This window comes from Anopheles stephensi, chromosome 3 (assembly GCF_013141755.1).
Source record: "Anopheles stephensi strain Indian chromosome 3, UCI_ANSTEP_V1.0, whole genome shotgun sequence".
Taxonomy (NCBI): domain Eukaryota; kingdom Metazoa; phylum Arthropoda; class Insecta; order Diptera; family Culicidae; genus Anopheles; species Anopheles stephensi.
Genome location: NC_050203.1, coordinates 76,488,176 through 76,507,700, shown reverse-complemented (window position 1 = coordinate 76,507,700; position 19,525 = coordinate 76,488,176). Strand labels below are relative to the sequence as shown.

General features: G+C 49.6%; 7 protein-coding genes across 8 annotated transcripts; 4 read left to right on the top strand and 3 right to left on the bottom strand.

The window, feature by feature from the left end:
* Positions 1-230: 230 nt before the first annotated feature.
* On the bottom strand, positions 231-1,949 carry LOC118510845 (V-type proton ATPase 21 kDa proteolipid subunit). Its single transcript, XM_036053172.1, has 3 exons — positions 1,795-1,949; positions 966-1,724; positions 231-889 (listed from the first exon to the last, which is right to left on the bottom strand). The coding sequence occupies exon 2, from the start codon at positions 1,712-1,714 to the stop codon at positions 1,088-1,090; it is 627 nt and encodes a 208-aa protein (XP_035909065.1). The 5' UTR covers positions 1,715-1,724; positions 1,795-1,949; the 3' UTR covers positions 231-889; positions 966-1,087.
* A 187-nt stretch (positions 1,950-2,136) lies between these two features.
* Positions 2,137-3,604, top strand: LOC118510844 (F-box/LRR-repeat protein 15). Its single transcript, XM_036053171.1, has 2 exons — positions 2,137-3,065; positions 3,127-3,604. Exons 1-2 carry the CDS (start codon positions 2,371-2,373, stop codon positions 3,305-3,307), a joined length of 876 nt encoding a protein of 291 aa, XP_035909064.1. The 5' UTR covers positions 2,137-2,370; the 3' UTR covers positions 3,308-3,604.
* Positions 3,605-3,615: 11 nt separating this feature from the next.
* LOC118510044 (nucleolar protein 12-like) lies at positions 3,616-4,542 on the bottom strand. The gene has a single exon (XM_036051432.1). It carries the CDS (start codon positions 4,540-4,542, stop codon positions 3,616-3,618), a length of 927 nt encoding a protein of 308 aa, XP_035907325.1.
* Positions 4,543-4,717: 175 nt separating this feature from the next.
* LOC118510841 (zinc finger protein 84-like) lies at positions 4,718-7,377 on the top strand. Its single transcript, XM_036053169.1, has 3 exons — positions 4,718-5,006; positions 5,082-5,203; positions 5,272-7,377. Exons 1-3 carry the CDS (start codon positions 4,824-4,826, stop codon positions 7,091-7,093), a joined length of 2,127 nt encoding a protein of 708 aa, XP_035909062.1. The 5' UTR covers positions 4,718-4,823; the 3' UTR covers positions 7,094-7,377.
* Positions 7,275-9,429, bottom strand: LOC118510842 (cell division cycle protein 20 homolog). Its single transcript, XM_036053170.1, has 2 exons — positions 9,296-9,429; positions 7,275-9,209 (listed from the first exon to the last, which is right to left on the bottom strand). The coding sequence occupies exon 2, from the start codon at positions 9,194-9,196 to the stop codon at positions 7,529-7,531; it is 1,668 nt and encodes a 555-aa protein (XP_035909063.1). The 5' UTR covers positions 9,197-9,209; positions 9,296-9,429; the 3' UTR covers positions 7,275-7,528.
* A 227-nt stretch (positions 9,430-9,656) lies between these two features.
* LOC118510838 (zinc finger protein 850-like) lies at positions 9,657-12,876 on the top strand. Its single transcript, XM_036053165.1, has 2 exons — positions 9,657-9,969; positions 10,032-12,876. The coding sequence occupies exons 1-2, from the start codon at positions 9,769-9,771 to the stop codon at positions 12,795-12,797; spliced, it is 2,967 nt and encodes a 988-aa protein (XP_035909058.1). The 5' UTR covers positions 9,657-9,768; the 3' UTR covers positions 12,798-12,876.
* Positions 12,877-13,514: 638 nt separating this feature from the next.
* Positions 13,515-19,429, top strand: LOC118510839 (serine/threonine-protein phosphatase 2A 56 kDa regulatory subunit gamma isoform-like). Of its 2 annotated transcripts, none has more exons than XM_036053166.1 (2): positions 13,515-15,050; positions 15,120-19,429. In XM_036053166.1, the coding sequence occupies exons 1-2, from the start codon at positions 14,807-14,809 to the stop codon at positions 16,796-16,798; spliced, it is 1,923 nt and encodes a 640-aa protein (XP_035909059.1). In that variant the 5' UTR covers positions 13,515-14,806; the 3' UTR covers positions 16,799-19,429. The 2 variants fall into 2 exon arrangements, with proteins under 2 accessions (XP_035909059.1, XP_035909060.1); XM_036053167.1 differs by having other exon boundaries at positions 13,516-15,047.
* The last annotated feature ends 96 nt before the right edge of the window (positions 19,430-19,525 follow it).

The following is a 19,525-nucleotide window of genomic DNA, read 5'->3' as shown; positions in this document are numbered from 1 at the left end:
CTTGATAGTTTTATCCACTTAGATTGATCTACTAAGAAGTCATTCCGACCATATGAAAGCCTACTAAACTTATTTAACGTCTCGGAACCGGACAAACAATCCTTTCTACGTCTCGCATAGCGATTCAGATGAGATTTAACTGCGAGCCTGTCGTGTAGGAGACAATCGACGCTACTGATGGAACCACCCAACCATCCTTGTGCAAAGCAAAACGCAAAACCAATTTCGGATTGGTTTTTGGGAGAGAAGTTTATTATATACCTCATTGCGTTCGATACATCGCCCATTCTTTGATCGAATCTCACAATTAAGCTAGGGGGAAGTAATTGCGGTGAGTAATGTTTACATACACATCAAGTACATTTCCATGTTTTTTGTTTGTTTTTTGTTGTCTATACACAATGAATCCTATCGGACAGAAGAATGGTAGGGAGAAAAAAATAAGTAATGCATAACGAAACAAAATAAAGTATACCATCGCAGCAGGCATTTATCAATATACATAGCGACCGGAAACACAACACACACATTCTGCGGATGTTGACCATCCGCCCATTTGCTTCCCTTTCTTCCGGATCTCAATTTTCCCTACACACAGCGTGCAACACAGGATGTGACGGAATCATAGATGGAATTGTCGGGAAAGGCCCGTCCGTGGGATGGTCAGGTTCGGGCGGGTACAGGGAAGGACTCTGGATCGTAAAACAGGTGCGCGCATACTTTACATACTTGGAATGGCCAAACAAACAGTCCGCTGTCCTCGATCGAGCCGAGGATCGGTTCTAGCAAATTAAATAACAATAATCTTAAACACAATCTGCCATGATAGGTCCTCGTTTTTCGCTGTGGCCGATATTGGGTGGCTGAACTGTAGAATACTTTTGGAATTCTGAAATCGAGAAAAAAAACAACGTGAATGTGTGTGTGTGTGTGTGCGTGTGCCATACCGCTGCAATACTACATACCACTTTCTTTAGGACATTGATATACTCGTTTGCGTTGAAAGGGGGAAAATGGCAGGCAATTGTGCTTTTCTAATGATTGGCATACGGTGTCGGTGTGCCTTCCCCCAGCAGCCGGTGGCTGCCTACTCTTTGTCACCCATCTTCACCTTTGAGGTCATGTAAATACCGACAATCAGACCGAACAGACCGATGGCAGAACCGAAGATTTCCACAATCAGAATCTTCACGAACAGGGCCGAGTTGGCAGCATCGGCCAGGGCCGCACCGGATCCGACGATTCCGACAGCGATACCGCAGAACAGGTTTACCAAGCCGACGGCCAGTCCAGCGCCGAACATTACATAACCGGACATCCAGTTGTTGTTGCGGATGTTCTCATTACCTGCGACCACGGACCACTTGAAACTGTCCAGCATACCGGAGAGCACGATGGCTGTGATCAGACCGTAGATAGCGACCGCCTCGCAGAAGATAACCGAGATCAAGTTCTTGGTTTTGATGCGCGGGGCCTTTACACCACCACCGACGATGCTCACACCGGTCGTGTGGATGCCCATGGCCGCACCGACGACGGACAGGGCCACGGCGAACCCGATTCCAAGGGTGGCCCACATGTACGGGGAGGTTTCCTCCAGGAACCACCCAACGCTGACTCGTTCGCCCTTGCCCGTGAGGACATGGTAAAGTATCAATACGGTCGCTACCGACACGAACGACGTCGAGAAGATGTAACCGAGCGTGTATCTCATCTTTGCCTTCCTGCGAAAACAGAACGTTGGTCAGGAATGGGACGGTCCGGCGCACTTACGAATCGATCCGTTTTACTCACTTTTGCGCGATTGGACCACAAAATTTTCAGCAGCAACAAATACACAAAATTTCAGTCACAAGATCTGGACGTCATATGACCGAGAAAAGAGGAAGAACAGCAAGAAATTACCTCACTCCCGAGTGTCAGCTGTCAAATGGTGGGCACACCTGCCGATCCCGATTATCCGGGCTGGTATTACGCACAATAGAAATCAATTATTAAAAACGATCCTGAATAAGATTTTTAGTAATTTTTAATAGTTTCTAATTCTTTTCCACAATTCTTGTAATATTTCACCACATCCGATAGGCTTCTACGCTTCCAAATGGCGAAGCAATCCCCAACGGCCAAGGTTATTAGAGTACGCCACCTTCTGTTTAAACGTCAAATAACTTTTTTTGTATGGCTGCGCTAAACAAAATCAAAACATTACGTGCCAGAAAAAAAGATCACAAATTAAGTGCGCTGCGAGCGATAGTAGAACGCATATCATAAATGCTGCTGATAGTGGAAGAAAATAAGCATACTAGCAACAGTAGCAACCATCCACCAAATTCCTGCCCAGTGCCGCGTATCTGTCCCGTCTGATGTTCAATGGCGGACAGCGACCACCACAACGATAGCGATGGGTTGAGTCTGTTCGATATCGTCTGGGAGGATGTGCTGTATGTGAAGCTGTTTCCGCTGCTTTCGTTGAAGGATCTGTTTAGCTTACGGTGCTGTTCGCGGCTGGCCAAAACCTTCGTGGACAATGGGCTCCGCCGGCTGCGCGAGATCAATCTGTCCGGGAACAATTCGCCCCACCTCGAGCTAGCGTTTGCGGTGCTGGCCGAGCACTGTCGTAATGTGCGCGTAATTAATCTGGCGCGCTGTAACTGGCTGCAGGACAGTGTGCTGTGTCCGTTGCTCAAGTATAACCATAAGCTAACGAAAATCAATCTAAGCGACTGTCTGAACATAACGCCCCGTTCGATGCAACCGATCATTATTGGGTGTAAGCAGCTGACCACGCTGAAGCTGTCCCGTTGCCACTGGTTGACGATCGGAGCGATGGAAGCGCTAACGCTGCACCACACCAAAATCCAGGAGCTGGACATTTCACACTGCGCGGCGCTGAACGAACGGTGCATCACGGTGTTTCTGCTAAACTGTCGCATGCTGAAGACGCTGTCGCTCTCGAACGTGCCCGCAGTGACGGATAACTTGCTGCTGGCCATTGCAAAGCATTCAAAGTTCATTAAAAACCTTAATCTGGTCGGCTGCTACCTTATAACCGATCGTGGCGTGCTGTAAGTGTGCCCAGGCCGATTGAACAACCGATGAACTACTAACGCTTTTCCCTTTTTGCAGAGCGATTTCTATATGCTGCAAGGAGCTGGAGTCGTTAATGGTGCGCGAGTGTCCGCACGTAACGGAGCACAGCCTGGCGGTGCTGCGAGGGCGCGTGTTCATCGATAGGCCGCGCGTTTACCAGCCGGACATGAATATGGTTCCAAATATGGGCTTCCCGCGCCTGTTTCTGCAGGTGTAGTAGCTAGGCTTCGCACCGATGCCATAATACTGGGATAATAATAATTTACATGGAAAAGGGTGTGATAGTTATCATAATATAGTTAACAAACGTGACATATATATACATACATACATACATATAGAAATTGCACGCTGCGCGCATTGTACATATAGAGATCGTGTGCAAAGAACACACGCAATAGGGAACGATACTTACGACGGCCCTTTGTACACGGAAACAGAGGCCAGGTTCGTTAAAGTTTTAAAAACAAAATACACGTAATTTATTGATTTCGTCTATTATCGGCTAAACCAACAATTATCGACTTATTTTGCTTTTTTGTCCTTCTTTTTCTTACCACCACCGTTCTCCGTGCTCGCTGCTGCCAGCTTCTTCGCTGGTGTATTCTTTTGGGCCGGAGAATCTACTACTTTCTTTTGCTTTTTGCCCTCTTGCTGCTGCTTCGGTTTCGGCGACTGTGGCTCCTTCTTGCCCTTCTTGTTTTTGTTCTTCTGTCCCTCGCCGGTTACTACCTTCTGGGCCGGTTTCTCCGCAGCAGCTCCTTCCTGCTTTGCTTTCTTCCGGCGCGCTAGTTTTTGCTTCTTCGTTCGAAGCTTCTTTTTCTCCTTGAGCTTCTCATCCAGACCGACAAACTTGGAACGTTCCACGATAAGTGCATGCCCGTTTAGCGTTTTTCCATTCAGAGCTAGTGCCTTCTCGACCTGCTTAGCACTGTCCAGCAGGACCATCGCCAGACCCTTGCCCAGTACACGCCGCGCCAGTGTACATTGGCCCACGCTGGCAAAGAATTTTACGATATCCGTGTCGGTGTGGGTAGCTTTCAGATGCTTCACGCAAATCGTCCGCTGCAGCCGTTCCGAGAGCGATTCCTTCGGTTTTAGGTTGAGCTCGGCCGTCTTTTTCGTTCCATTCGTTTGTTTTCCGGCCGGCGACTGGGCCTGCTTCTTCTCCTTTGGCTCCTTGGCAGGCGTTTTAACCGGCGACTTTTTCGACTGTTTGGCCGATTTTGGGGGCTTCTCTGCTTCCATCTCCTCGTCGTCGTCGGAATCGTCATCCTCCGGCGCGATCGATTCATCGTCCTCTAGCTCCATCATTTCGTCCTCATCTTCCAGCTCGCTGTCCAGCATATCGTCCTGCTCTTCCTCTACCTTTGCGTTCTTTTTCTTTAATGCAGCTTTCTTCGTGACCGGCACAGCTTTTGCTGATTGTTTAGATTTGCTTTTTACGGCCATATTTACGGCGATATAGCGTATTTTTAGTTAAACAAGCACAAAAATCCCTGAACACGCTTTGCACGTGTTGATAGAGGTTGAGAACAAACTTCAGGAAGTGTCAGTGGCGAAGTGGCGGGATCGAGCAAGATTACTATAGCTCAGGTGTGCCATACCAACATTCAGTTTGTAAACAATCTCTAACAACCGTGGCGATCGGTGGTGGATTGTTTATTTTTGTGGAATTTTCCGCGTTTGTTGTTGTGTTGTTTATTGAATGAGAAAGCATTTGTTTATGTGAAATGTCTGCAACAAAACGCGAATCAACGGATCCATCCACGGAAAATGTAATGCAGTGTCGTGTGTGTAGCAAAACTGTTTGCTCCCAGAAAGCTTTATGTATCTTCTCGCTGCTGGATGGAAGCAACGAGAAGGATGCGGTTAAAACTATCGCAGACATGATAGGAGAATTCGCCGATGTTACGGTATGTCTTTGCGATTCCCTGCGTTTACTCTAGGTGCTACGCTAAACAGAAAGGTACATACCTTTCTATTTACAGATCAATCCGGACGATGATCGTTCGAAATTCATCTGTAGCATTTGCCTGGAAGCGGTCGAGAAAGCAGCCGAGCTGCGGCACCAGATCCGCACCAGCGAGCGAGTGGTACCAACGATATTACAGTACGTAATACACATTGCTTTCTTTCCACTTGCAAGAACCACAAAATGCTTATGCATCTTTTCTACAGGTCGCTGCAGATCGACAGTATTACCGAGCAGGACTACCGTTGCGAGTATTTGGAAGAATTTAAAGAGGAGATCGAAGCAATATCCCTACACAAGCCGGCGAATCACACGGAGGACGACGAATCCTCCCAGCCAGAAGAGCACACCAAGCACCAACAAAACCTGCAACTACCTTCTGATGATGAAATGGATCTGCTGCAGGATGGCATTCCGGAGCAGGACAAGCACCCGTTCGTGATGCCATCGCCCGACCTGATCGGCATTCGGTTAGAGTTTGAACATTTTGAATATTTAGAAATCCGGGGCGAACGGTGCTGTGGCTGCGAGCACATCGCAACCTGCCGCGATACGCTAATGGCACACGCGAAGGAAAAACATTCCCAAAAGTATTACGCCGACAGTAGCTACACGTGTCCTACGTGCTATGGAAAGTTTGCCACCGCAGAGGCACTGGAAACGCACCAGCAGTACTATCTGTACAGTGATGTGTTCCTGTGCACCGTTTGCCGGGAAGCATTTAACTTTCAGACACATCTGAAGCGCCATCTAAGGGAAGTGCATCAGGTACGGCAGCAAGAAGGAAGTGAGCAAAAGCGGAAGCCACCAGCAAAGAGTCACGACCTAAACCTGCCACTCACAGCACTGCCGGACGCGAGGTTTATTAAAGAAACGCGTGACTATCCTCAGTACCAGGTGTACTGCGTGTCGGGTGAACGGTGCTGTGCTTGTGGCATTCATCTAACGAACCTCGAACCGCACGCCGCCGAGCACCACATCGATACGGTGGACATTCTGGGAACGGACACGGATGAGCTGAAATGCAGCATCTGTAGGCGAACCTTTACATCCCGGCAGGAGCAGCTACTGCACGAGGAAGGCCGCTTAAATTTGAAACAAATTTACCAATGCAAACTGTGCCAGATGCTTTTCGAACGGAAACTGCAGCTGATTAAACATTTTCAGGCGGCGAGTAAAACGCAATGTCACGGATTGGTGGAAAACGAGGCGCAGAGTACTACAGCCAACGTAAAAGAAGGTGAACCGGGGGCGGAACTGGTTCCCGCCAGCAAGATCGATTACTTCTGCTGTTGCTTTACACGCTGCAAGGAAGAGTACACCAGCGAGCAGGAACTGCTCGACCATGCCGCCACGGTTCACGGCGGAAGACGCAAGGAAAATGAGCACAAGCTTTGGGCACAGGGAGCGAAACGCAGCGAAACCCTCATCTGTCCCGTCTGTCGCCGGTGCTTCGAGAGCGAGGAAAAGGTTGCGAAGCATCGAACGTACAAACTAACACTGCCGAAGCAAACCTGCCGTCAGTGTGGACAGATTTTCATGAAAGCGTCCGGGCTCCGGGAGCATCAGCTGCGGGAGCATCTGAGCCTGAAGCTACAGTTTGCTTGCGAGGTATGTGGCAAACAGTTTGTTACGCGTTCTACGCTGAACAAACATCGGCAGGTGCACGAACCGTTCCAAAACTATCCCTGCTCGGTTGCTGGCTGCGAGGCGCTGTTTCGCAACGAGCAGCTGATGCAGCGACACTACCGGAACGTGCACATGGAGCTCAAGGCGTACGAATGCGGCCACTGTGGGAAGATGTTCCGTACGAAGGAATCGCTCGATATACACGAGCGGTCGCATACGGGGGAAAAGCCGTTTGCCTGTCGGCATGCGGGATGCAGCAAGCGATACGCTCACGGATCGGACCGGTTGCGGCACGAGCGGTCGGCACACACGGGCGAGAAGCCGCACGCGTGCCCGGTGTGTATGGCGGGATTTCTGCGCAAGCGGGAAATGCGATTGCACATGGAAAAGGTGCATTAGGTGTGACTTTATTTATATATTTCAAGATTAGTTAGGTCTAATACACTGCTCAATATTACTTACTTTCTTGTCCCAGATGTTTTGGTGGAGGCATCCACGCTAATACTCCATATCTCAGATTGTGTTGAACCAAGCTGCCCATCGGCCAGAAAAAAAACAGTCATCCGGTTCCCGGACGCAATTATTGAAATAATCACAAGTTTATTAACGAACCGTCTTAAAAAGAAACACATCCTACAATTGAGTACAATCGTCAAAATAAAAAAATACACATTAAAAGCATACGGCAAAACATTATCTACCACTACCATTACGTCTTAGTACACGCAATTTTCAGTCATTTCGCATTCCAAACTGCGGCACACTTGCAAAGAAACCATTGGCATTTGGTTCCATTCACCAGGAATTGAGCAATTCTCTTTCTCCAGCTGCGATCTATCGCATGCTTTGCTTCAGTAGGCTAGGCTTTTCCCGCACGCCCGACTTTTCCTTCTTCGCTAGCAACGGGTCCGGCGTGAAACAATTCCACAGGCGCAGTGTTTCATCCGCCCCGGCGCTCATGACCGTGCTACCGTCCGGGGATAGGGCGATCTGCAGCACCCGGCCCGTATGTCCCATCAGATCGACCTGCTTCGTCATCGACGGATACTTCCAGATCGTTAGCTGATTGTTCACGTAACCGTGGGCCGAGATGAGTTCTTTGTAGTGCTTTGAAAACAGTAACCCGCAAACCTGCGATTTGGTGTCGACCGAGTTCATCAGGTGCCCGTTCGCTACGTTCCAGAACTTGATCGTACGATCGGCCGTGCCACCACCGCTGGCCAGTACATTCGGTTGCCATGGACACCAGGCAAGTGCGCGGATTGCTGCCTGATGCTGGTTGAACACGTGCAGCGGTTCTCCGTTGGCGTGTGGCGATCCGTTCGCTGCCGACCACACGTGAACCAGATTATCGTTCCCCCCACTAGCCAGATACTTTCCATCCGGGGACCATTTGAGGCCACAAACTTCCTGCGTGTGTCCCTGCAGCACACCGATGTTGTGCTGCCGCGTTCTCACATCATGATTTATAATCGTGCCGTCCCGACTGCCGGAGCACAGCACGTACGAATTCCACGCCAGCACACCGACCCGCGCCGAGTGTCCGTTCATCACCCGGAGCCGCTTCATGTTTTCGCAGTCCCACAGCTCCACCGTGCCGGCGCTCGTGCCCACCGCCAGTATGTGTCCCTCGTGGATCCAGCTTAACGAGCACGTGTGTTCGTTGCCCTCGTTTTCGAACAACATCTCGATCGTACCGGTGGCCGCATTCCACAGGTATACCGAAGGGCCAAGCGCCACCGCAATCACGTTGTCCATGCTCCAGTCCATCAGGTTGAGGTAGTAATCGTTCATAATTTCCGGCGCGTCCAGGATGCGCTCGGGTGCGTTGGGAATGTAGCGACTTCCGCCCTTCGCAGACATGGGTGTCTTCACCGAGTAGATCGCCTTCAGCGGATTCACATGCCCTTCCGGCGGGGCGGGTGCCTTCGTGCGGAAGGAAAGCAATCGCTGCTTGCTGATATCACAACCACTCATCGCTTCCGACAGACTTTTCATCCGTTCGGTCTGCTTCGGACTGGGCGGTGCATTTGTGGCCGCTCCCGTACCGCCCTCCTCGTTCTCCGCATCTTCCTCGTTGCCGGTGGTGCTCTGCTTCACGATGTAGTGCCCGAGATCGAAATCTGTCGTCGTACGGCTTGGTATGAAGCGATCGCCACCACCCGGCTGTCCGTTGTTGCCGTTGGCGGTGGCGTTGCCTTTGTTTGGTGTTTGGGACGATTTCTTCGTCGATGACGCGACCGTCGTTTTGACGCCATTCTTTCGTGGGGTTTTCAACGAATTGCCCGTCATCGATAGCTGCAGCGTGTTGTTCGCATTGCCCGTCATGGACACGGACAGCGTTTGCCGGGCGGACGTGTTTGCCAACGCGCTGCTGTTGAAGCTTGTGGAAGCGGCCGAAAGGTTTAGCTTGCGCTGCCATCGCGATACAGGCGCTTTTGCATTTTCACCATCCATGGAAAAGATGCTGGTTAAATCGCTAAACTGTTTAAATTGTGCCATTCTTGTACGATTCCTTCGTGCGTATGGCAGAGCATGGAGACGATGGAAAATAATTAGATACACTTGAGGGAGAAATAAAGTTTGGGATGAATTCTTTACCTGCCGCGGATGGAGAGCGTTCGTTGGGTTCAAAATTAAGCGCAAAGCTTCCACTTCAAAATGGACGATCTTATGAGCGAGCGATTGACAGCTGTTACTGTGCCAAGATTTGTACAGACAATATGATCCACCAAATCGCTTGGATGACAATTTGGTTTTCGTCTATGCTTTTCTACACTTCTAGCCCCAAAGCAAGCAGATTCTTACTTTATAATATTTTTGTTTATGAAAATAACCTCAATATTCTTGCTTCTACAATCAATTTGCCTCGAAAATGCAAGCAGCAATAGCTTTTATTTTTTCCCTTTTTCAGCCGGCGTATAAGCACCTTGCCCAATCTGACATTTTCGGACCATTTGTTTATTTACACAATTGCAGTCGGAAAGAACAGTGCTCCTCGCGCGTTTTCTCCTGGAAAATTACGAGATTTTGCTGATAAAATTACAACCACCGGTCAATGCATCGAGCGAAAAATGTCGAAACGTAGAAAGATCTCTAACGTAGAGGAGCACGATGTTGGATCCTCGTCCGAACACCATGGGAATGGTGAAAGGCTTCTCTCAAAATGCTGCATCTGCTCCAAACATCCGAAGGGAGGTTTGCTCGAGCTTTGTACAAGTGTGGAAAGCGGCCTAACAATTGCCACCATCGTCGAGCAGGTGGCCGGCATTAAGGTAAGTATGCTGGCTTCAGTTAAATTCTTCACCAGCGATACATTTTGGGTCCTAATTTGTAGGTAAAACACGTCCAGAAAAGCATTTGCAATGCTTGCTGGACAAAGATACAGGCGGCCTACACCATACAGAAGGAAATCCGAGGCTCAGAATGTATAGAAGAGCAGGACGTGCAGGATGATTATGAGATCGACGATCCGCTCGATGCGAAGGCTGAATTGCACACAAGAGAAGTCGACGACTACGATGAGGAACATCTGGAAAACGAGGATGTATTCGTCAAGCAGGAAGCTGTACTGCCCGATGAAGAGTACCTGATCGAATATCTCGAAGAACATGTGTATGATAACGATGAAGAACAGACACAGCCAGCGCATGGCGACGACACGGACATTGCGATCGAAATATCTGCCACTGACAAGTACGAGGAACCGAGCGAGGAGTATGGTAAAGTGACGCGCGTGTTTAAAATGCCCGACACAGCAACGATCGTGAGCATTGCGATGCATGAGCAGTACCGCGTGGTTGAGGTAACGGGGGAACGGTGCTGCGGCTGCAGCTTCGTGGCTCAAACACGCAAGGAACTGCTGCAACATTCGGAAACGGTCCACTGCGTCGAAATTACCGACCACGGGGACTATTGTCCGATTTGTTTCTACAAGTTTGCGTCCGATCAGCAGCTCGAGAGACACATCCAAGAGTTTAAGCTGAACAAAATGTTTGTCTGCTTGCGTTGCAACCGTTTCTTCAACGTGCGTGGCCAGCTGTTCGAGCATATGGAGCGCTGCAGAGAAGCCGGTGAGATGTCAGCAATGGAAAACGATCCGGAAAGAAAAGCGGTAACGATTGAACGTATCCAGGAGGACGATACTGAATGTGAAGAGTATTATGAACAGCAGGAAGCCGACGCAGAAGAGGAACACGCGCTACCACAACGGGACGGTCACACACAAAACGCATCGGATCCGCGTGTGATGCACCGTTACAAAGCTCTGTTCGAGGAGATACTGTCGAACGAAGAGCTATCAAGCCCCCTAACCGAATCGGACCTCAATGTTCAGGAAACGCAAATAACGGCCCAGCATGTGTTCGAAACGTTCAAGTACGTTCGGTTACGAGGATTGCGTTGTTGTGGCTGCTCCTACACATGCTACTCGAGCGATCTATTGCTAGAGCACGGAAAAACAAGTCACCCTATGGAAGCCGCCGCCGCCGCCTCCAGCTATCCATCGTGCCAGCTGTGCTGGACCCGTTTCCCCAACGAAACGGAGCTTGTGAAGCATTTGTGCTTTTTCTCCACCAAACAGCTATTCTTCTGCACGGTTTGCGACGAGTCGTTCCTGAACCACGAAAGCTTGCGGCACCATCAGCTGCGCAACGAGCTGCACCGGGAGCAGGTGCACCAGAGATTCCAGGAGGCCGGAATCGAAATGCTCGAACCAGCGGAACCGTTCGTCGAGCTTGATCAACCATCGATCGTTGACGAGCTGGGGAAACTGTTGGCCGAAAAGGTCACGTACCGGCCGAAGGCGATACGCTGCATTCCGATGCCGTCTGAACAGTTCATTAAGAGCAAGGTGGAGTACAACAACTACAGCACACTTACCGTCGAGGGTGAATATTGCTGTGGATGTGCGCGCTTCTTCGCCACGCTCGCCGAACTGCGGGTACACGCCCGAACGGAGCACTATCTACCGCGCGATTCGAGTGCCCGCATTTTTGGCCATCAGTGCGAGTTCTGCTTCGCCGTTTTCGATTTTGAGCGAGGCCTTTTCATGCACCACGTTTCGCGACGCACGAAGGTAAAGACGCTGTACGAGTGCAAGCTTTGCGGGATGCTGTTTTCGAAGAAGTTTTGTCTCGCCCGGCACATGCAATCGGCACCGAACCATCTTTCGCGGTTAATTGTGGACGCGAGCATGAATGCGGATCGGGAGGAGGAGCGAGAGGAAGACTCCGAAGCATCCAATAGTGGTGCCCCAGTCGAGGGGATTGAGTCCGATCCACGGGTGCTGGAAGCGTTACAGCTGCACCGATCGGTTGAAGAGAAGGGACTGGAAAAGGTTGGCCATCTCGTGTGGTACCACTGCTGCTTTCCCAAATGCCCGGAAACGTTTACCAGCGAAGAGGCACTGCTGGCCCACGCACAGGACGAACATAACGGGCAGCGGCGAGAAAACTCGAACGAACGCAAGGAAGACACGAACGCGTGTCCTGCCTGCTGCAAATCATTCCAAACCCTTGCCAAGCTGATGTGGCATCGGGTGAAACGGTTCGTGCCGCGCAAATACCCCTGCAAACAGTGTGATAAAATATTTGACAAATGGTTGAAGCTCAAGATGCATGTGGAGCTCGAACACAGCGAAAAGCCGCCCAGCTTCCCGTGTCCCCAATGTGACAAAACGTTCGTCGTACGGTCCCGGCTGAAAGCTCATCTGCAAACGCACAGCGAGCGGAAGGATCATGCGTGCGATGTGTGCGGCGCCTCGTTCCACAACAAAGGGCTGTTGAAGCGTCACCGACGTGCCCTTCACTCCACCGAGCTGCTGTTCGAATGTAAGCACTGCTCGAAGAAGTTTGCCGTGGTGGAAAAGCTTAAAATTCATCAACGCGTTCATACGGGCGAGCGACCGTTCGAGTGTACGTTTTGCCCTCGAACTTTTCTACACTTTTCCGACCGGAAGCGGCATGAGATGGCTACGCACACGGGCGAACGGCCGTTCAAATGTAAGCTCTGTCCGGCGTCTTACATTCGAAATCGGGAGCTGAATTTGCACATGCAAAAGCACCGACTGGATAGTGGCGGGAAAAAGTTCACTAAGCAGTAGCGCCCCTGTTTGGGGTTGTTAAGAACACATTATAGGTAAATAAAAATTATTTAATGGATGCATAAGCTGTACACCAAAAGAGAAGATAATCGAATCGAAGAAGCGAACAACGCTGCTTAAATGCTGTTTAAGAGGTCCGGAACTTTAGCAGCTCTTTCGAAGTTAAATACGTAGCTCGTGATAATGATTGGAATAATTGAATAGGACTTCCGATTGAGATTTGATCACTACATTGAATTGAACAGATAACGAACGATTCGTTAAGAGATTTTTGCAACAGCTGCGAAGCTGTCCAGGATTTTCTTCATCATGCCGGACAGATGCTCTGACTCAAGGGTCTTCCAAATGTGGAACGGTAAGGAAACTTCGTTCTGATTCTTTCACATGCTTTCGAATGGCCAGCATATGGTTCAGCTTAATGTTTGAGCTTTCTTCTGCATGCTGCATGCCGAATTCCTGATGCATAATTGAATATCCAAAGTCCAAGGCGTCGACCAATGCAGAACAATCTTGACTCCTCTGATCATATCTGTTCCAGAATCGCCTATTACGGGTATTTGGAGAGAAATCTTTTAATTTAAACTCGAGCTAAAGCTGATTTCCCTGCTTGCAAAACGACGATTTTCAAACTACGCTAATTGTCCTATACCGTCAAACACCTCGACGCGCCCCTCTAAACACACCGACCGCTCCATTACGAACTGCCAAAAACGGAACGAACGGGACGGTGTTGCTGTCATTGACGAGTGTTTTCTTTTCGCGATACTGTGTGTGCTCACCCGATGGTAAATGCAAGAAGCCTAGAAAAGAGAACAAAATCCTGCATCTATTTGATCCACTTCTACTCGCTTAACCCGATTTTCCACCCGCCCACCCGGGAAGGCAGTGCCGAAGCCAGCCACAGCGAGAGAGCTTAAACCGTGTGCACACACAGCACAGAGCGCTGGCGAACCACTTCCACGGGTGTAGTTTTCCAAATTTCCAGCTTCACAGGTCACTTGGAGTGTGCGTGTGTGCATAGTGTATGTGTGTGCTCGCGTGTGTTATTTTTTGTTAGTGGGTTGCACTTCACGTTCGTAGAGTGTCCGGTTCCTTTTTTTCCGGAACGTCTTCCAACACACACACCCTGCTTAGAGAGAGTGAGTGAGATACAGGGACGGAGAGAGCGAGTGAGTGAGAGTAGCGAGTTGCGGAAAACAGATTGTACGACGGAAGCGGTGCCAGCAGCAGCAACAAATGACCGACAGCAGTGCGGTGGATCGTGTGTGAATATCATCGTGTGTGCACGAATTTCAAATTATCGTAGAAGCGAAAAAAAGGGCTGCTGCATAGAGCAGCATAGAGAGCTCGGGTGTACGTGCGTGTGCGACTTGTGTGAGTGTGTGTGCCCAGCGCTATCACGGCTGATCGTGGGAAGAAAAGCAGTATTCGCCAGGGGAAAGACGCCCAAGAAAGAAGCAAGAGGAGCGTGCGTATGTGTGTGCAAATGTATTGGCGAGAGCATCACACATAGTGCTATAATCGATTTGATGTGTTCGGTGTGATTGTTTGTTGGGAGAGGGTGGCCGCCGTATTCACGCCCAACGACGTTCGAATACCCGGTACGGTTTGCCGTCGTCCGGCACAAAGTGCAATAGTGCGATCGATCGATGTAAAGTGTGTGCGTTTGTGTCCCGGTCGAAGAAGTGCTTCCAAAGCTAGCAGCAGCGCACCAACAGCAGCAGCAGCATGCCGAACACGGACAAATGACGGTCACGAAGAGGCAAGCAAAATAACTCAACTGCTGCACTAGGAGTAGTGGTCGTAGTAGGCGCATAATCGTTTTTCATCGGCAGCCCGTTGTTTTTATGTTGTAACCCCGTTGCCAAACCGCAGCATCAATCATAGTAGTCAGCGGCCCTTTCCTCTGGATCACACAATCACAGGGTGATAAATACAACACCACCACCACACCCGGGGTCCGAGCAAAAAGCGGAGAAAAGCGGGGGGAGAAACAAGCTACGAAGAAGATGACACTGAACGATGAGAATGGGGCCAGCGGCAATAATGTTGCTGTCACGGCAGCAGCAGCAGCAACTGGAACGGGACTGTCAACGACGACGACGACGGGAACCGGATCAGACCGGCCGGGCGCGCAGGTTGGTGTGGCAGGCGGTGGCACAACCGGCACAAATAATGGGGGCAATGGAATGAGCAGCAGCAACAACAACAACAATATCAATAACAACACCGGCAGCACGGTCCCAAACGGTGGTAGTAGTAGCAATGCAACGATTGGCAATACGATTAATAATAACAACCTAAATTCTAACATCACCCCAGCGGCAGCGGCTACTACGACGACGTCACTAAGCAACAGCACCAACAACAACAACAACAACAACATTAGTATTACGAACGGCACGGGACAGAATGGGAAGCAGCCGGTGGGATCCGGTAGTCTGGAGAAGCGACCGAGCGGCAGCACCGCCACGACCAACAGCAGCGGAACCGGCCGGTACATCATCCCGAAGTACTACGAGATCGAAACGTTGCCACCGCTGAAGGATGCGGACCCGTCCGAGCGGGAGGAACTGTTCATCCAGAAGCTGCAGCAGTGTTGCGTCCTGTTCGACTTTTCCGAACCGCTGAACGATCTCAAGTACAAGGAGATCAAGCGCTGTGCGCTGCAGGAAATTGTCGAGCATCTGAACAACCAGAGCAACGTGATTACGGAAGCGATCTACCCGGAAGCGTTCAATATGGTCGCGATCAATCTGTTCCGCACGTTGCCCCCGTCGTCCAACCCGAACGGGGCCGAATTCGATCCGGAAGAGGATGAACCGACGCTGGAGGTTTCCTGGCCACACCTGCAGTTTGTGTACGAGCTGTTCCTGCGCTTTCTAGAGTCACCCGACTTCCAGCCGAACGTAGCGAAGCGGTACATCGACCACAGCTTCATCCTGAACCTGCTCGAGCTGTTCGATTCGGAGGATCCGCGCGAGCGCGATTTCCTCAAAACGGTACTGCACCGGGTGTACGGGAAGTTTCTCGGCCTGCGTGCCTTCATCCGCAAGCAGATCAACAACATCTTCTACAAGTTTATCTACGAAACGGAGCACCACAACGGGATTGCCGAGCTGCTCGAAATCCTCGGCAGCATCATCAACGGGTTTGCCTTACCGCTGAAGGAGGAGCACAAGCAGTTTCTGCTGAAGGTGCTGCTGCCCCTGCACAAGGTGAAAAGCTTGTCCGTCTACCATCCGCAGCTGGCGTACTGTGTGGTACAGTTTCTCGAGAAGGACGCCAGCCTAACGCAGCCCGTCATCAAGTGCTTGCTAAAGTTTTGGCCCAAAACGCACAGCCCGAAGGAGGTGATGTTTCTGAACGAGTTCGAGGAAATACTGGACGTGATCGAGCCGGCCGAGTTCCAGAAGGTGATGGAACCGCTGTTCCGCCAGATCGCCAAGTGTGTGTCGAGCCCGCACTTTCAGGTGGCGGAACGGGCGCTCTACTACTGGAACAACGACTACATCATGTCGCTGATATCGGAAAACTCCAAAGTCATCATGCCGATCATGTTTCCGGCGCTGTACAGCAACAGCAAATCGCACTGGAACAAAACGATCCACGGGCTGATCTACAACGCGATCAAGCTGTTCATGGAGATGAACCAGCTGCTGTTCGACGAGTGTCACCGGAAGTACCAGGCCGAGCAGGAAACGGAGCAGGAGAAGCTGGCGCAGCGGGACGCACTCTGGCAGCAGATGGAAGATTTGGCCGCCCGGAACAGTAAGTTATCGCTGTACGATCATCATCACGAGGCGAGTAGTGCGGCGAGCCGATCGGCCGGCAGCAGCAGCAGCAGCAGCAGCTTTAACCATCAGAGGCAGATGAACGGGCTGATGATGATGGGGGACGGGAATGGGGGGAGCAGTAGTGGCAGTGGTACGGGACCAACCGGTGCCGCCGGTGGCGTGTACGATCGGCGAACGACGATGATGCAGCACGGTAGCACTTAAGCACGCGCCTGCCACCAAGTGGCGTAGTAGTAGCAAAGATGATCCTGGGGGATCGTCTGCATCCTGAAAACCACCTTCCATTTCTTTCCTTAAAACAAACCCGCTACAAATATATACTTTCAGGATGGAGAAGAATCGCGCGTAACCTTACGGAACAAGTGCTACTTGATGAAACGCTTCCGCGAGCAAAGGGAAAAAAAGCGTTAAATTGTTGAAGCAAATGGTGGTGACATGAAAAACGGAATCCGGAAATGTTGTACATACAGGAACTAAGGTCAGGAAAACAAAGAAAAAAAAAACATTTGCCAGGACAGTTAGCTTAACAAATCCTCCCCCCCCCCCCCCCCAAACATAAAGACTTTTTGTTTCTCATTCTTTAAGGATGGTTTCTACTAAAAGGAAATAAAAACAAAACCGGGGGAACAAAACAGAGTTCTCGCGCGCGCACACGCACACATACATAGTAGCGATCGGGTTTATAGAATGTTAGCATATCGTGTAGTTTGGTTTTGTTTCTTCTTCTAAAACTACCGCTAATGTATGCATCGGAAGAGAAGGAGACCTAATTTTGGAGAGACGGCGATGTGTGACGATGAGGGGGTTAAATGTTCAACAACTGTTCCGAAAACATTTTAACTTAGCTAGGCAGCTAACAAAACGAAAGAAGAATACAGAAGAATATGTCTTCAAGCACTTCTTGAGGCCTGAGAGATAAGATGTCAATCGTAATGGGATCGTAGGAAGGGTTTGCAGGATGTCAACCCTGTCGGCGCAATGGAAACCATATGCCGTATGCTGCCCTTTTGAACATGTAGTCTCAGGATCTTCCTATCAGTTGGATTGTGTCTATCTTCTCCTGCTCTGACAATGCCCCCTTATGTCCTGGCTCGTTTGGACGAATGCTCTCTGTCGTTTGCATTAAAATCGTTGAAGGACACTAAAAGGACTCTAGGTCGGCACGTTTCGTGAGATCGAGTGGTGGAGATCTGGCGCAGTGAGAAGGTTGTTAGCTAGAAACAGGAAGATGTATGTCAGGTTCTCTGGACGGTGCTTGAAGGTACTTCAAATGATCGCGATTCGTCATTACGGTCAGTCTTTCTGTCCTTAACCCAATGCATACATTACAATCTTCCTTCTCATTTATTCTAAAATTATTCGAAACCACGTATTCCTTTGACCACGAAAAGAGAGAGAGAGAAAAAAGCCGCCTCATCCGGTGCCGTCTGAGCATTGATTCGTTTTGATATTATGGATGGGAGAGAGTTGTGGGATCCACACCGGTATTATTTTAGCAGCAGGCAAAGATTACATATTAAGGGCTGTCCCTGCAGGAGAACTGAGCACAGCGGTTGAGGAACAAGGTAAAGCGAGCATACTGGGAATACTGCTCGTCGATAGGAGATTCCAGCAACAGAAGCAGAACAGGACAGGACAGGACAGTATGTGAGAAGACCGGTCGGTCGGTGTATTTATATATTTTATCGAACAACTAACTCTCATGGCATGTGCGTAAATATGTGTATAGTTTTGTGTAGGTTTACTTTATACCTTTCCTTTCCCCCCTTTTTTTTCTCTACATCTCTCTTCCACTTTCCCTTGTTGCCTTCGAACGTCTCTCTTGGCTGTCTCCACGCGTCTTTTGCCCCATCCCCATCAAGGGTATCAAAGGACTGAAGGGGGGGTTGATGCGTATGGGTAAGGGGTGTAGTGTGGCCAGCTACACTTTGCACTCACTCTGCTTTGGGGACTGAGGGGTTGCTGCAGGGTGGATACTTAGGAGACTAAGCGCCTAAGCAAGGGGTAACAATAATGATTGCGAACTTGAAATGAAGAGGAGCGCACACACACACACACAGCTAGGAATATATACAAACCTACACACACCATACACACACACAAACACAGCTAAGCCGATAGAAGAGATACACCCGGGGTACACCAATTCCAGTAGTTGCATAAGATGAGAGCGTAGCGGGGGTAGCTTAAAGGAAAAAACACAACCGAAATAGATGGAGGAACCCTGCAAATGAGAGGCGGGGGGGTGGGGGGGTGGAAGGGTTAAGGTACTGAGCAAAACCCCCACATCATACACCCACAAAGTAAAGAAGCGCATATAAAAGTTAAACGCAGGGCTTATATAGGAAGGTACATTGGTATAATCGGGGGAGGGTGTATGAATGTGTGTATGATGATGATGAGTAGTAGAAGGAAACAAAAAATCAAACTTTGTGCGAAGGCAAATAACGAGATGTAAAACCAGAAAGGGAAGAAGAGAAGTGGGAAAAGGACTCTAGAAATACGCTAAATGTTACAATTTACTGCAAGCAACTACAGAAAAAAAAGGGAAGCTTATGATGTTGAACAGCCGTAAAACTAAAGAAGAAAAACAAAACAAAACAGAAAAACACACACACACACAATTGTTGTAAAGAAAGGCGTTATTGGTGAAGAAAATGGAAAAGAAAAGAAAGAGAGAGAGAGAGAAAGAATGTGTAATCAAAGTAAGCGGGCGGCAAAGCATAACTGTTAGCATTTTACACTAATAAGGAGAGAAGATAAAAGAAGAAGAAAACACACACACACACACACTAATAAAAAGCAACACACAACAGTATGAAGTATGGAGGAAAACACGAAAGGAGTTAAAAACGCAACCCAACACAACATGGCTCATGGTGACATATATATATATATGTATATGAGGGGCAGCAGCAGCAGGAAGATCGA

Excerpts from the sequence above, each read along its gene's own strand:
- LOC118510841 (XM_036053169.1), top strand. The coding sequence starts at position 4,824 with ATGTCTGCAACAAAACGCGAATCAACGGATCCATCCACGGAAAATGTA. Across the intron at positions 5,007-5,081 it reads GAGAATTCGCCGATGTTACG|ATCAATCCGGACGATGATCG; the intron begins GTATGTCTTTGC and ends TTCTATTTACAG. Across the intron at positions 5,204-5,271 it reads GTGGTACCAACGATATTACA|GTCGCTGCAGATCGACAGTA; the intron begins GTACGTAATACA and ends TCTTTTCTACAG.
- LOC118510844 (XM_036053171.1), top strand. The coding sequence starts at position 2,371 with ATGGCGGACAGCGACCACCACAACGATAGCGATGGGTTGAGTCTGTTC. Across the intron at positions 3,066-3,126 it reads ATAACCGATCGTGGCGTGCT|AGCGATTTCTATATGCTGCA; the intron begins GTAAGTGTGCCC and ends CCCTTTTTGCAG.
- LOC118510845 (XM_036053172.1), bottom strand. The coding sequence starts at position 1,714 with ATGAGATACACGCTCGGTTACATCTTCTCGACGTCGTTCGTGTCGGTA.
- LOC118510044 (XM_036051432.1), bottom strand. The coding sequence starts at position 4,542 with ATGGCCGTAAAAAGCAAATCTAAACAATCAGCAAAAGCTGTGCCGGTC.
- LOC118510838 (XM_036053165.1), top strand. The coding sequence starts at position 9,769 with ATGTCGAAACGTAGAAAGATCTCTAACGTAGAGGAGCACGATGTTGGA. Across the intron at positions 9,970-10,031 it reads AGCAGGTGGCCGGCATTAAG|GTAAAACACGTCCAGAAAAG; the intron begins GTAAGTATGCTG and ends CCTAATTTGTAG.
- LOC118510842 (XM_036053170.1), bottom strand. The coding sequence starts at position 9,196 with ATGGCACAATTTAAACAGTTTAGCGATTTAACCAGCATCTTTTCCATG.
- LOC118510839 (XM_036053166.1), top strand. The coding sequence starts at position 14,807 with ATGACACTGAACGATGAGAATGGGGCCAGCGGCAATAATGTTGCTGTC. Across the intron at positions 15,051-15,119 it reads CAGCACGGTCCCAAACGGTG|CGGCAGCGGCTACTACGACG; the intron begins GTAGTAGTAGCA and ends ACATCACCCCAG.